Genomic DNA, 14,058 nt, shown 5'->3' on the forward strand with positions numbered 1-14,058 from the left:
GGCCTTAGCTTCTGCAGAGCACCTCGAAGATAGGCATCAGCCTCCTGGAGGCACCCCTGAAGTCCTGTGGCTCCACTCTTCTAATCATTAACTACTTGAGTCTGCTCTGTGGAACTCAGGGAAGGTCTAGGATACTGAAGCCCTTTGTTCCCTGCAAGCAAGAAACAGGACATGGAGGGGCTTGTGTGTCCTGGAATGCCCCACAGAGTCCTCCTTGGTTACAGTTTCCCTTTTTCTTTGATCCTCCTCAATCCTCCGGGGACAGGGGTGGGACAAGGAAAGGAATAAAGTTTTGAATCAAGAGATAAATCATAAAAGAGAACTAGGACACGAGGACACCTAACTTCAAGTCCACGTTCTTAACCTTCAGTGGGCGGTGCTTGTCATTAGGCTGAAGGCACACATTGGGCCTCTGGACATCCTGAGAGGACAGAGCTGGAAAAGGTCGGCAGGTGGACTTGGTTTCAGTAAGAACTGGAGACAAGTCAGGTGTGCCTGGCCCTGTGGCTGGCAAGGACCCCACCGCCCTTGGGGATCCTAAGAAGCCAACCAGGCGCTTACATGTGTGTGTTTGACATCTGCTGTAGGTCTGCTTTCCCGGGGTGGTGGCTTTTCCAGTTTTGCTATCTGGTAGCTGTCAGCCCAGCTCTGTTTACTGAGAAATGGGTGGAGAGCTGGGCATGGTAGGCCTGGGAGCCCCACTCGTAGCAATAGCTAAGCCAGAATCTTGGTAACAGGTGAGGCAGCTACCACCCTCCTTCATCCCACCTTTGTCCTCTGCACCCCCGCAGAGGGTGGGAAGGGGTCCAGCAGGGTAGGAAGCTGAGGGCTGAGTCCTAAGTTCATGCTCGGCCTGCTGAATTTTGTCAGACAGAGTGAGTCTGAGGGGGAGGTATGGTGACTGAGCCAGGGCCCTTGTAGAGGTTTTCTGTAGTTCTGCATCTCCTCCCGCTACCCCCTCCCCCCACCCCTGAAGTCTGAAAGCTGATGGCTGCTAGAGGAGGCTGGGCTGCTCCCAGACATGCTTTTAATGGTCTGGGGACAGGACAGACACCTGTGGTTCCCTTAGTGACCTTCGGGCTCCATCCTCCTGGGATTGTGCCAACCCTTTGAAGGGGGTTCCGGTCTCCATATCCCACCTCCATGCCTCTTTGGGCCTCTGTCATGTACTCCAGACCTTTTCCAGCTTCTGTCCTCTCAGGATGTCCAGCTTAATGAGAAAAGCTGCTCCTGGAAGGTTAAGAATGTGGACTGGGAGTTAGGCAGCTTCATGTTCAAGGACTGACTGTATCACTTACTAGCTATTTGATCCTGGGCAAGTCACAAACCTTTTGTGTAACTTGGTTTCCTCATCCACAGAATGGGGATGGTGGATCTCATCTCCTGGACTGTGTGGGTAATAAAGGAGATACAGAGTTCGGCACACACTGAGCATGCAGTAAGTCTAGCTCTGCGGAGTCTTTAGCACAAGTCACTTGTCCTGCCTCTCAGGTGTGGTCCACAGGCCAGCAGCACTGGCATCCCCTGGAAGCTGGGAAGAGATGGAGCCTCTCAGGTCCATCTGCACCCATCGCATCAGAATCTGCATTTTAACTAGACTCAGTGATCCTTTTGTATTAATACTTGAGAAGCTCTGTTGTATGTCACTCCTGAAGAGCAGTGTCTATAGCGGTGCATACCTCTTGAAGTGAAAGTGAAAGTCGCTCAGTCGTGTCCACCTCTTTGCAACCCCATAGTCTGTAGCCCACCAGGCTCCTCTGTCCATGATATTCTCCAGGCAAGAATACTGGAGTGGGTAGTCATTTCCTTCTCCAGGGGCTTTCCCAATCCAGGGATCAAATCCGGGTCTCCTGCATGGCAGGTGCATTCTTTACCATCTGAGCCACCAGGGAAGTCCCATACCTCTTACATGCAAGGAATTGTCTCTTCCTATTTTTTTCCTGATGGAGCATGCCTTGGCTGCAATCATACCTAGGATAAGTCCCAGATAATGATCATTGTCAAAACCCTTGTTTCCTGAGCACTTGCTGTCCAGGCTTTGGAAAGTTTAGGTGCTCGGACGGTGCAGGAGTTGAGGCGGGTGCCACGTAGGTGGAACAGTTAGGCTCCTACAGGGGAGGATGTGCAGATTGGTGATTTACATGCCACAGGGGCCAATGAATCCAGGCTTTGAGGGCTGAGCGGGTGTCAGGGAAACTGTATTGGGTCAGAATCACTGTCCTTCCTCCTGAACTAGTGAGTCCCATTTTAGAAGTCGCTTTGTGGAACAGAGGCCTTGTTCATTTTGGAACTCTTTATTCACAGAAAGCACTTAATGATGCCCGCCCCTCCCCCATGTCTGGATTCCTTCAGTAACTTGTCCCCGGTCGGGGGAGGGGAGGTGGGGGAGGGATGAGCATGTCTAGGGTCAGTTCTCTCAGAAGAAGCAGGTTCAGCGGACTTTGGAAGGGAAGCCTTGGCTGGGCAGGGGAGAGACGTGGGTTTCTTCTGGGAACCAATTGAGTGTTCCTTTTCAAAAATTTATTTATGTGGTTGCACCAGGTCTTAGTTGCAGCGCTTGGGGTCTTTAGCTGTGGCATGTGGGAGCTAGTGCCCTGACCTGGTGGATGACCTTGGGCCCCTGTGTTGGGAGGAGTCTGAGCTGCTGGGCCACCAGGGAAGTCCCCCAGTTGAGTGTCGTTGATGAGGCACCCAGGTGGAGGGAGAGTTGGTCTCTGATCCGTGAAGTGTGTCGAGTAGGCAGGGGACCAGCCTGCTGTGGTTTTCACACTGGGTCTGGTGAATTCAGTCACCCAAGGACAGACTCCCTTCCACCTTAAATCATAGATTTTCTAGGCCTGTTGCTGCCTGCTGCTCCTTAGTCGCTCAGTCGTGTCTGACTCTTTGTGGCACCATGAACTGTAGCCTGCCAGGCTCCTCTATCCATCGGGTTTTTCAGGCAAGAATACTGAAGTGGGCTGCCATTCCCTTCTCCAGGGTTATCTTCCTGACCCAGGGATTGAACTCACGTCTCCTGCATTGCAGGCAGATTCTTTACCCACTGAGCCAATGGGGAATATTTTCTAGGCCTGGCCTTACTAATTTAGTGGGTTTTAGGTTGTATCTTGGTATGAGTAGGTATAAAGACACCCCACACTGATGCATGCAGGTTAGGGTACTGCAGCAGCAGAACTCTGAAGATCAAATCTGTCTTGTGAGCCAACATCTGGGTGTGTGCTCAGGCCGTGGTCAAGTCCTGATTGGTTCCGGCCAGGTCTCACCTGTGGATGAGAGTGACAGGGCTTTGTCCAGGAGCGGTTGGCTGGTGGCCTTGCCGTTGTGCTCAACCTGTGCGGGTCACACTCCTGGGAGAAGGCCTGCTCCAAGTACCTGGCAGGGTCTGACCAGCCCTGCCCGTGATCTGTAGGGAGACAGATGGCGACAGTGACTGGGGCGCCAGAGGCGGGTCCCAGCCATCCTCACTCTGCTCCAGATGGGGAGGGTGACAGCCAGAAAATGGCAAAGAAAGCCTTCTTTTCACTGCTGTCTCCCTGAAAAGCAGGTACAGAGGAAGAACCCCAGATTCCCTCAGGAAGAGCAGGAGCAGCAAAAGTGGCCTTATGGGGTGGAGGTTGGGAAAGGCAGGGACAAGGATCCTTGGGCCCAAGGACCCGAGCCCCAGGCTGGGCTGGCAACACATCCTCGGTGACTGAGGGGCTGGATGGAGCGGCGAGGAGCCCACCTGTCTCAGGCAGCTGAGGGCGTAAGAAAGGAGGGGGCTTTCTTTCCTCTGTTTCCTATTATGATGGTAATATATGGCCCTTATAAAAAATTCACACAGAACAAAAATAGACAGTGGGAAGTGATAGTGCCCTGCAGCCTCGCCCCCAGAGAAAACCACTGTTAATGCCATGGTGTGTGGCTCATGACCGGCTAGGGCTCAGGGCCTCTGACCTCAGCCCCAGAGACGGATGTCTGTGCTTGCTGATTCCCGTCACTCAGGGATTGGTGGCTTTGTGGCTGGAGTCCATATATTAATACTTCTCATTGCCCCACCTCCCAGAATCTTTTTGTACTAAATGAGGTCTAGTCCAGCTTTGAGCAAGTTGACTTGCCCTTGGACGACTTAAAGGGTCAGGCCCAGGGTGGATGTTGGGTTAAGAAGGCCAGGGGTGATGATATTGGTGCTCGCTGTTTTGTCTTTCTAGTAAATGTCTCCTCGTACCCCCAGACCTTCCTCACACACATCCCATCGGTCTGTCCGTGAGCTCCCTTCTCTGCTCCTCGCCTTGCCTCCCCCATCTTTCTTCCCCACGCCTGCTCATCTGAGAGCACAGAAACACATACACCCCTGCTCTGAGCACTGCCCTCTGCCCTCCTTGCTTGTGCTGTGTCCTGAGCGAGCCTTCCCAGGGGGTGGTCTCTCAGGTTTGGGAGGGAAAACCAACAGCCAGGGCTCACTTTACTTAGGCTACCCAGTGGTCACCAAGAAGAGGCCAGGTGCAGAGCCCATGATGGGCACCCTAGAGGTTAGTCATGATGGATGCTTCCAAAGGGATCCAACTGGAAATGCCCCTGGGTAGACTTTTTTTTTTTAAGTTACAAGGTTTAAACCACCAACACCACCAATTCCTTGCAGTGACTTAATCTGGACATTTGCATATATAGGGGCTTTCATACAAAAGATCTCCCACCCCTTCTGTCCACGAGAAGCTCAGGGAGCTCATGCTGTGGGGTGAGCAGATGTTAGGTGGGAGATGACCACCACAGCAGGGACTGAGGCGTGTGCGGTGGGGTACGTGTGTAGTGTTTGTGTGTGCTATGGGGGGTATGTGTGTGTGGTGTGTGTATACTCTGAGGCTCTTTGAGCCCTCCACTGGACTTTATTATGGAATAAAACTTGACTGGCTGGGTCTAGAATTCTGGGGAGTTTTTCCCTCAGAACTGCAAAGGCATGGCTTCATATGGTGTCCAGTGTTGCTAACGAGGACCTGATGCTGCTCTGATTTCTGAATGCGTTCTATGGACCTGTCTCCCCTCTGTGGGAGCCTCTAGTCTCCTTTTCATACCTGGGGCTCTGAAACCTCAGTGATCCCCATCACTAGGTCTTTGTTTGCTTGCTGTGCTGAATGCTGGTGAGTGCATCTGTGCTGGCGCTCACGGCCTTCGGGAGAACTTCCTTGTATTATTTCTTTCATGGCTTCTTGCTCACGTTCTCACTGTGCTCACTCTGTCTGCTTTTTTTAATTAAGAGTTTATTGTTAGAGTAGTTTTAGGTATACATAAAAACGAGTGCAAAGTGTACAGAGCTCCCGTATATACCCCCTCCCTGCTCCTGCTGTAGTATCCTCTGTTAGTAACATCTGTATTAACATTAGTGTGGTACATTTATGATTGATTGAGCCAGGAGCAGTACATTATTGATAAGTACAGTCTCTTCCTGGCTGCTTGTTCTTGGCTGAGTTACCTCACTGTGGAGCTTTGACCTCCTGATCTGTAAAATCCCAGGCCTGTTGTGAGCTGTGCATGGAGGGGAGGTGAGAACCACCCTCCCCATTCCTTTGTAGCACATGGTGGTTGCTTCCAGATGAGGTGTGCGCTTTCCTTCCCTGGGTCTCTTGCTTAAGGCCTCTTTATGCCGTCTTGTCTGCTTCTCCATCTTGCAGAAGTGTGCCTGGCAGGGCTTTGGGTGAGTAAGTGAGGGCGTGAGAGGTGTGTGTGTGTGTGTGTGTGTGTGCGTGCACTAGCATTCCTGGCCCTGGGCTTCGGGGAGAGCTGTTCTTTCCAGGACTCACTGGTGGCTCACAGCAGAGCTTGGGCTACGACCAGTCAGAGATGATGTAGATGGGGAAAGGCGGGTAGTTGTGCCTGTACCTGGGGCCTGGGGTTGTCAGGGTTCCTCCCAGGCCTGTGGGAGGCTGTAGCAGTGGCTGTCATGACCCTCAGGGCAGGGAGGGGCTCTGGGAGGTCCCTGTGACCGGAGCCCTGACACCCCCTTCTTCCTCATAGGTGGTACAAGCTGCACTCGAAGGCGGGCAAGAAGGAGAAGGAGCGCGGGGAGATCCAGGTGACCATCCAGTTCACGCGCAACAACCTCAGCGCCAGCATGTTCGACCTGTCTGTGAAGGACAAGCCGCGGTCCCCCTTCAGTAAGATTAAGGACAAGATGAAGGGCAAGAAGAAGTTTGACCTGGAATCTGCCTCTGCCATCCTCCCCAGCAGTGCCCTGGAGGACCCCGAGCTGGGCAGCCTGGGCAAGATGGGCAAAGCCAAAGGCTTCTTCCTCCGCAACAAGCTGCGGAAGTCCTCGCTGACCCAGTCCAACACCTCGCTGGGCTCGGACAGCACTCTGTCCTCGGCCAGCGGGAGCCTGGCCTACCAGGGCCCCGGCGCCGAGCTCCTCACCCGCTCGCCCAGCCGCAGCAGCTGGCTGTCTTCAGAAGGGGGTGAGCGAGGGCAGTGGAGGGCGGGCTGTCCCCTCGGCTGTAGGGAAGGCCGGGGGGGAGCAGGCATCTCACCCAACGTGTGCTTCCCTTCCAGGCCGGGACTCTGCACAGTCCCCCAAGTTGCTCACCCACAAACGGACCTACAGTGACGAGGCCAGCCAGATGCGGGCAGCGCCTCCCCGGGCCCTTCTTGACCTTCAGGGCCACCTCGATGGGGCCTCGCGCTCCTCTCTCTGTGTCAACGGGAGCCACATATACAACGAGGAGCCCCCGGCGCCCCCACGGCACCGCAGTTCCATCTCGGGCCCGTTTCCACCCTCCAGCTCCCTGCACGCTGGCTCTTCCCGGCCCTCTGAGGAGGGGCCGCGGTCTGCGGATGACTCCTGGGCCCGAGGTAGCCGCCGCCCCAGCAGCTCCGAGGCAGTGCCTGGACAGGAGGAGCTGAGCTCACAGCCCAGAGTGTTGGCCGTGGGGGCCCGCCGCTCTGGAGAGGAGGAGGGGGCCCGGCCCTCGGAGGGGAGGCCGGTGCAGGTCACCACCCCCATGGTGGCCTCCTCTGAGGCTGCGGTGGAGAAGGAGGGAGCCCGGAAGGACGAGCGGAAGCCCCGGATGGGCCTTTTCCACCATCACCACCAGGGGCTGAGTCGGAGCGAGATGGGGCGCCGAGGCTCTCTGGGGGAGAAGGGGAGCCCCACTCTGGGAGCCTCCCCCCACCACTCGTCCAGTGGGGAGGAAAAGGCCAAAAGTAGCTGGTTTGGCTTGAGAGAAGCCAAGGAGCCATCCCAGAAACCCAGGTATGTCCTTGGCAAGACCAGCTTTGGTCCCCGGGAAAGATGCTGGGGTGTCTGCACTGAACCCCGGGGCAGGGAGGATGGAGCAACTGGGGCCCTGGGGCAGGCTGCTGGGGCTCTGGCTTTGCATGGTTGAGCGGGGGAACCCTGTCTCCCTAAGCCAAGGCTTGTTGTCTGCACATGGACACAGGTGAGTTGAAGGGCACGGCACTCTGGGGATCCCGTGGGCCTCACTTCCTGAGTTGGCACACCTATCCTCTGAGGAGGGGGAGGAAGAGGACAAAAGCGGGAAAGGCCATTTGTTGGGATTCTTTGCTTCCCAACCTCTACCTCTTGCCTGCTGGCCTCAAGGTCATGAAGCTTTGCCAGGTAGAGAGGCGAGGACTGAGGACTCACTTGAGGCTTCCCCACCCTGTGTGACGGAGAAGGCAGTGGCACCCCACTCCAGTATTCTTGCCTGGAATATCCCATGGACGGAGGATCCTGGTAGGCTGCAGTCCATGGGGTTGCTGAGGGTTGGACTCGACTTCACTTTCACTTTCACTTTCACTTTCATGCATTGGAGAAGGAAATGGCAACCCACTCCAGTGTTCTTGCCTGGAGAATCCCAGAGACGGTGGAGCCTGATGGGCCGCCGTCTGTGGGGTTTCGCAGAGTCAGACACGACTGAAGTGACTTAGCAGCAGCACCCTGTCTGAACCTAGATGACTTCCCACCAGCTGTTCCAGCTGGCTCTCTGCTCTCTTCTCTCTGAGAGAAAGGAGTCGAGTAATGGATGTGCCCGCTCCTCCCCCATATACTCATCCCTGGTCGCTCCCAGGGCTTGGCCAGAGGCTGTGGGCAGCTCCCCTGAAATCTGTGACGTGTTCCGTGTCTTTGGAGACTCTTGGGGCCCTGGCCCCTTCTGGTGTCTCTTGGTCTTGGGGTAGGGTGTGTGCTGATAGTAGCTGCTCTATTTTGAATATCCTGAGTCCCACCTAGGAGAAGATTGCAGTTATTCAGCCTAGGCCCGGGACAGAGCCCCTAGCCCCCACCTTAGCCCTTTGGCCTCCTCCTGAGTTTGAGCCGGTGGAGGTTGCTGCATTGTCCAGCAGGGCTCAGGGAGGGGCTCTGGGCTTCGACCAGGAGCAGGTATCCCGCCCTTCCAAGGGCTGGGAGTCAGCCCTGGACAGGTGCCTCTGCGACAACCTCAGCCAGTGTGGCAAGGGTGGCTGTTACTGTTCTCTCAGCAAGCCCGCCCGTCCCCGTCAGTGGATATGTGAGCCAGAGGTGGAGGGGGAAGATTGGGCACAGTGGTAAAGGGTAAAAGGTAGGGTGGAGGGAAGGGCCCTAAGCCTCTTCCCCAGCAGGGAGGCGTGGACTCCTGAAGTTCCGGTTCTTCTCTTTCCCTGTGAAGTTATGAGTGTGCTCAGGGGAGCAGGGAGAGAGATGCAGGGCCTTTTAGCTTTGAGCCCTGACTGTCTCGCAGCTCTCCGTACAGCCTCGGAGATGAGTATGTGGGGGGATCAGTCTCTGGGTGATGTGTCTCCTACTCAGGAGCAGCTTCTGTTCCTGCTCCCCAGCCCTATTCACCGGAGCCCGGGGAACTGCTGGCTGCCTGCTGCCTAGGGGAAGGAGTGGTGGGCCTCTCAGATGCCCAGGCTGAGCCAGTGGCCCTGTGGCTACTAAGAGATTGTAGGTGGTATGGTGGAGGGAGGGGCACAGACCACGGGCCAGTGCTGCCGTCCATGGGGTGTCTCTGGGCCTTTTCCAGAGCAGGAGGGATGAGGGGACGTTTCTCTGTAAGGCAGTTCTTAGGCAAGTGCCGGGCATTGTGCTCAGAGCTCTGCAAGCTGTGACTGAGTGATGTGGGGGTTGTCCTTGCTGCTGCTTACCATTTTCCTTCAGTTTCTCCGTGTCTTCTGATGGCCTTTCAGAGGCAAGAGAAGTTGGATGACTGATGAACATAAGGAAGCTGAGGTTTTTGTCCTTCTGGACTTGAATTCCAAGCTCACTCTCTGCAGGTTGGAGGGCAGATGGGGCTTCCTGCCCTCCCTGGGGCCCATTTGCTTACAGTGGCTGCAGAGCAGGCTCTGCGCCCTGGTGTCCAGGCAGGGGAGGGAATGTTCTTGGAGTAGAGTGACCTGGACTTTGAGCCTTGTCAGTGTCACCCTGGCCCAGTGTGCCTCGGAGGGGGGGGGCTGGTCTGGGAGAAACCACCTTTGGTGTCTGCTCAGAGGGCTTGGGGCTTTTGAGCAGAGAATAAAAGGTGAGCAGGAAGAACTTGTGGCAGGAAGCCATAAGTTGGACACCTAGAACTGGAGTGACTGAATGTAGCTGCGAGACCCCCAGGGGAGCCTGTCTGCAGACCCAGAGGTTTGGGTGCCTCTGCCCCAGGGCTACCATTGAGGAGTGCTGGGTGTTCCTCACTAGGCAGGGCAGCGGCGCCCTCTAGTGCTCCCACATGGCACTGAGCCCCAGGAGAGGCCGGAGGCGGGCTGTGCTGTGCTTGGTGTGCAGAGAAAAGCTGTTGCTGTTGGAGAAGGAGCCAGAGTATGCGAGGCCAGGAAGGGGGTCCTCCCGTTCCTCCTGCCCTGCCCCTTGTCTGCCAGGTCCCATGACTGCCACACTAGCCCGTACCAGCATTTGTGTGTGTGTGCGCATGTGTGTGCCTGTGTGTGTGTGTTGGGCGGAGTGGGTGGTTCAGATCTGGGCCATTGGATTAGGCCCTGCTTACCAGCCCTACTGTGGGCCATTCACCCTGGGCTGCAGCACAGGCTACTTTAGTGTGTGTTTTAGGACCATCATGACTGTGCGCGTAAAACCCACCAGTGCCAAAACAAGTGCTTTCTGTGTCTGTCCCTTTCTGATCCTCTTAGGGGGACCTCTTAGGGGGACCTCTTAGGGCACCTCAGGCTCCTGTCCCCTCCCTTCACACTAACCGTGGATCTTTGTGCTCAGTAGCAGATCAGGTGTTGTATAAAAACATTTTATTAAAAAATTGAGGGTACTCATGGTCCAGCCTAGAGGCATATGTATTGTGGTGGTCTTTAGCAGTCTCTGCATCAGCCCCAGCCCCTCACCAGGTGTGAACAGCGAGGTCTCGATGAACCTGGAGTGTGCGCTGGCTACTGAGAGAACTCGGGGTCTCAGGGGCATCCTTAGTAGTGTAAACACGTAACTCGGGCGTGTGCCAGTGACTTAGAGGTAATGAGGCCCTAAGTCCTGTTTGTGCCTGTTTTCCTGGCATAGTCCCCTTTACTATATTAAAAATATTTTGGTTTGGAAGATAACTCTTATGGTCTCCCTACTTTGCATTTGCAGCATTCAGGCTGCCCCCATCCTGGTCACCTCACTGCCCAGATGAATGGAGAAGGTGTCTTGTTACATTTCCTGGACATTAGGGTACCTGCTAGGCAGATGCCAGGATGGAGTTGTGGGGGGTGCTGGCTGAAGGCATGTGGGCTGGGCTGGGGATGCCTGAAAGGCTGGCTTTGACCTTTTTAGGGAGTGTCTGGGGGAGAGCGTTTGTAGATCTCCATGCCCCTTACAAATAGCTGTGAAAAGAAGAGAAGCGAAAAGCAAAGGAGAAAAGGAAAGATATAAGCATCTGAATGCAGAGTTCCAAAGAATAGCAAGGAGAGTTAAGAAAATCTTCCTCAGCGATCAATGCAAAGAAATAGAGGAAAACAACAGAATGGGAAAGACTAGAGATCTCTTCAAGAAAATTAGAGATACCAAGGGAACATTTCATGCAAAGATGGGCTCGATAAAGGACAGAAATGGTATGGGCCTAACAGAAGCAGAAGATATTAAGAAGAGGTGGCAAGAATACACAGAAGAACTGTACAAAAAAGATCTTCACGACCAAGATAATCACGATGGTGTGATGATCGCTTATCTAGAGCCAAACATCCTGGAATGTGAAGTCAAGTGGGCCTTAGGAAGCATCACTACGAACAAAGCTAGTGGAGGTGATGGAATTCCAGTTGAGCTATTTCAAATCCTAAAAGATGATGCTGTGAAAGTGCTGCACTCACTATGCCAGCAAATTTGGAAAACTCAGCAGTGGCCACAGGACTGGAAAAGATGAGTTTTCATTCCAATCCCAAAGAAAGGCAATGCCAAAGAATGCTCAAACTACCGCACAGTTGCACTCATCTCACACTAGTAAAGTAATGCTCAAAATTCTCCAAGCCAGGCTTCAGCAATACGTGAACCGTGAACTTCCAGATGTTCAAGGTGGATTTAGAAAAGGCAGAGGAACCAGAGATCAAATTGCCAACATCTGCTGGATGGTGGAAAAAGCAAGAGAGTTCCAGAAAAACATCTATTTCTGCTTTATTGACTGTGCCAAAGCCTTTGACTGTGTGGATCACAATAAACTGTGGAAAATTCTGAAAGAGATGGGAATACCAGACCACCTGACCTGCCTCTTGAGAAACCTATATGCAGGTCAGGAAGCAACAGTTAGAACTGGACATGGAACAACAGACTGGTTCCAAATAGGAAAAGGAGTATGTCAAGACTGTATATTGTCACCCTGCTTATTTAACTTCTATGCAGAGTACATCATGAGAAACGCTGGACTGGAAGAAGCACAAGCTGGAATCAAGATTGCCGGGAGAAATATCAATAACCTCAGATATGCGGATGACGCCACCCTTATGGCAGAAAGTGAAGAGGAACTGAAAAGCCTCTTGATGAAAGTGAAAGTGGAGAGTGAAAAAGTTGGCTTAAAGCTCAACATTCAGAAAACTAAGATCATGGCATCCTGTCCCATCACTTCATGGCAAATAGATGGAGAAACAGTGGAAACAGTGTCAGACTTTATTTTTCTGGGCTCCAAAATCATTGCAGATGGTGACTGCAGCCATGAAATTAAAAGACGCTTACTCCTTGGAAGGAAAGTTATGACCAACCTAGATAGCATATTCAAAAGCAGAGACATTATTTTGCCAACAAAGGTCCATCTAGTCAAGGCTATGGTTTTTCCTGTGGTCATGTATGGATGTGAGAGTTGGACTGTGAAGAAAGCTGAGTGCCAAAGAATTGATGCTTTTGAACTGTGGTGTTGGAGAAGACTCTTGAGAGTCTCTTGTACTGCAAGGAGATCCAACCAGTCCATTCTAAAGGAGATCAGTCCTGGGTGTTCTTTGGAAGGACTGATGCTAAAGCTGAAACTCCAGTACTTTGGCCACCTCATGCAAAGAGTTGACTCATTGGAAAAGACTGTGATGCTGGGAGGGATTGGGGGCAGGAGGAGAAGGGGCCGACAGAGGATGAGATGGCTGGATGGCATCACTGACTCGATGGACATGAGTTTGGGTGAACTCCCAGAGTTGGTGATAGACAGGGAGGCCTGGTGTGCTGCAATTCACGGGGTCACAAAGAGTTGGACACAACTGAGCAACTGAATTGAACTGAACTGATGCCCCTGGGACCAGTGCATGGAACTAACAAGGACTCACGGCTCGTCTCAGTCTAAGGAAGATCTGTCCCCCAGTGCAGCCTTGCCCCTAGCTACAGGGGTGTCCTCCTCATGCTGTAGGGAGTCACCCAGCGACGGCTGTGTTTACGAAGAGGGTGCTCGTCAGAGTGAGCAGACGATTGCTATGTTAAGTGCTGGGTTCATCCAATTGCTGTAAGGTTCCTGAAGCAACACTAAGGCCCTGAAGTTTTATTCTCTCACACCGGAGGGGCAGAGACCCTTGGACTTCTGATTTCTTTCCCCAGCTTTTGGTCCTGGAAGAGAAGATGAGTCAGGATATGTTGAAACCTCGATGCTTGGTGGGGGTCGGGAGGAGCAGGGCAGCAGTGTGCGGGGCTGGCATAGTGGGCCCTGTTCTCAGAGCATACCCTGCAAAGACAGCCCCACATGGCAAGGTGTCTCTGATCAGTGTCAGATGCAGTGGTAGGGAGGGGAGTTGTTTTTTTTTTTGTTTTTGCCCAGGCTGCACAACTTGGGGGATCTTAGTTCCCTAACTAGACATTGAACCTGGGCGCTCCACAGCGAAAGCGTGGAGTCCTAGCCACTGGACCGCAAAGGAATTCCTGGGAGGGGACTTTGTAAAGTGAGAACTTGCAGAATTTGCAGCTGGTGTGGAGCTGGGGGACGCATGGGGGCAGGGAGGACGGATGAACTGGCGAAGTGCTGGCTCTGGGGTGGCTGCTAGCTAGGCTTTGTACCTGGAGCTCCTTCCTCTAGGGAAAGCCATTTGCGGGTGCCATACCAACGGGTTCGTGTGCCCCTCTGGGGAGCCAGTGGAGGGAGGGTTGCCAGCCGAGCCTGGGGCTCCCAGCTCTTCCCCTGCCCTCTCCTGCCCTGTGGCTCTGACAGTCCGCCAGATTGCTGCAAGACCGCATGGGTGAGTGGGGCCAGGCCGGCGCTGAGGGCTGTGGCGTTAAGCTTGGGGCTGTTTCATGTTTGATGGAGCTGCTTCTGTCAGACCCCTCTGTCCACTTGTCATCAAGGGCACTGGGAAGAGCTGGCTCCGCTTCGCTCAGCCCTGCTCCTGGGGCCGAGCCCCGCCAGCAGGGTTGGTGCTCCGATGGTGGGGTGGACTGGACCACGCAGTGGTGGGGCTTTGCTCTCCTGGCCCCTGAGGCAGACGTTTCTGGAGGGAGGGAGAAGGGAACTCTGGGCACAGGGTCCTCCCTCTCTCAGTGTCTTTACCGTATGTCTTGACCGTAAAGGCAAAGCTGTTCTGGAAAGCCCTGGTGAGGTGGGAGAAGGCAGGACTTTATACGCCCCGCCCCCCACCCTTTCCTCCCCGCCCGCCGGGAGTTATTACAGGGCAAAAACAGGCTCAGAAGAGTCTCTGGAAGCTGGATTTTTAAGAGAAGCCCAGGGGTTGGGGTCT

At 54.1% G+C, this 14,058-nt stretch overlaps 1 protein-coding gene across 3 annotated transcripts in view; it reads left to right on the forward strand.

Moving 5' to 3' along the window:
* Nucleotides 1-14,058, forward strand: part of RAB11FIP5 (RAB11 family interacting protein 5) — a 43,400-nt gene that overhangs the window by 19,583 nt on the left and 9,759 nt on the right. For all 3 annotated transcript variants that reach the window (XM_061431926.1, XM_061431924.1, XM_061431925.1), the window contains exons 2-3: nt 5,989-6,425; nt 6,520-7,219. In XM_061431926.1, coding sequence (XP_061287910.1) covers nt 5,989-6,425; nt 6,520-7,219 — 1,137 coding nt within the window. The remainder of the gene's footprint in view (nt 1-5,988; nt 6,426-6,519; nt 7,220-14,058) is intronic.

The sequence above is a fragment of the Bos javanicus genome, chromosome 11, assembly GCF_032452875.1.
Source record: "Bos javanicus breed banteng chromosome 11, ARS-OSU_banteng_1.0, whole genome shotgun sequence".
Taxonomy (NCBI): Eukaryota; Metazoa; Chordata; class Mammalia; order Artiodactyla; family Bovidae; genus Bos; species Bos javanicus.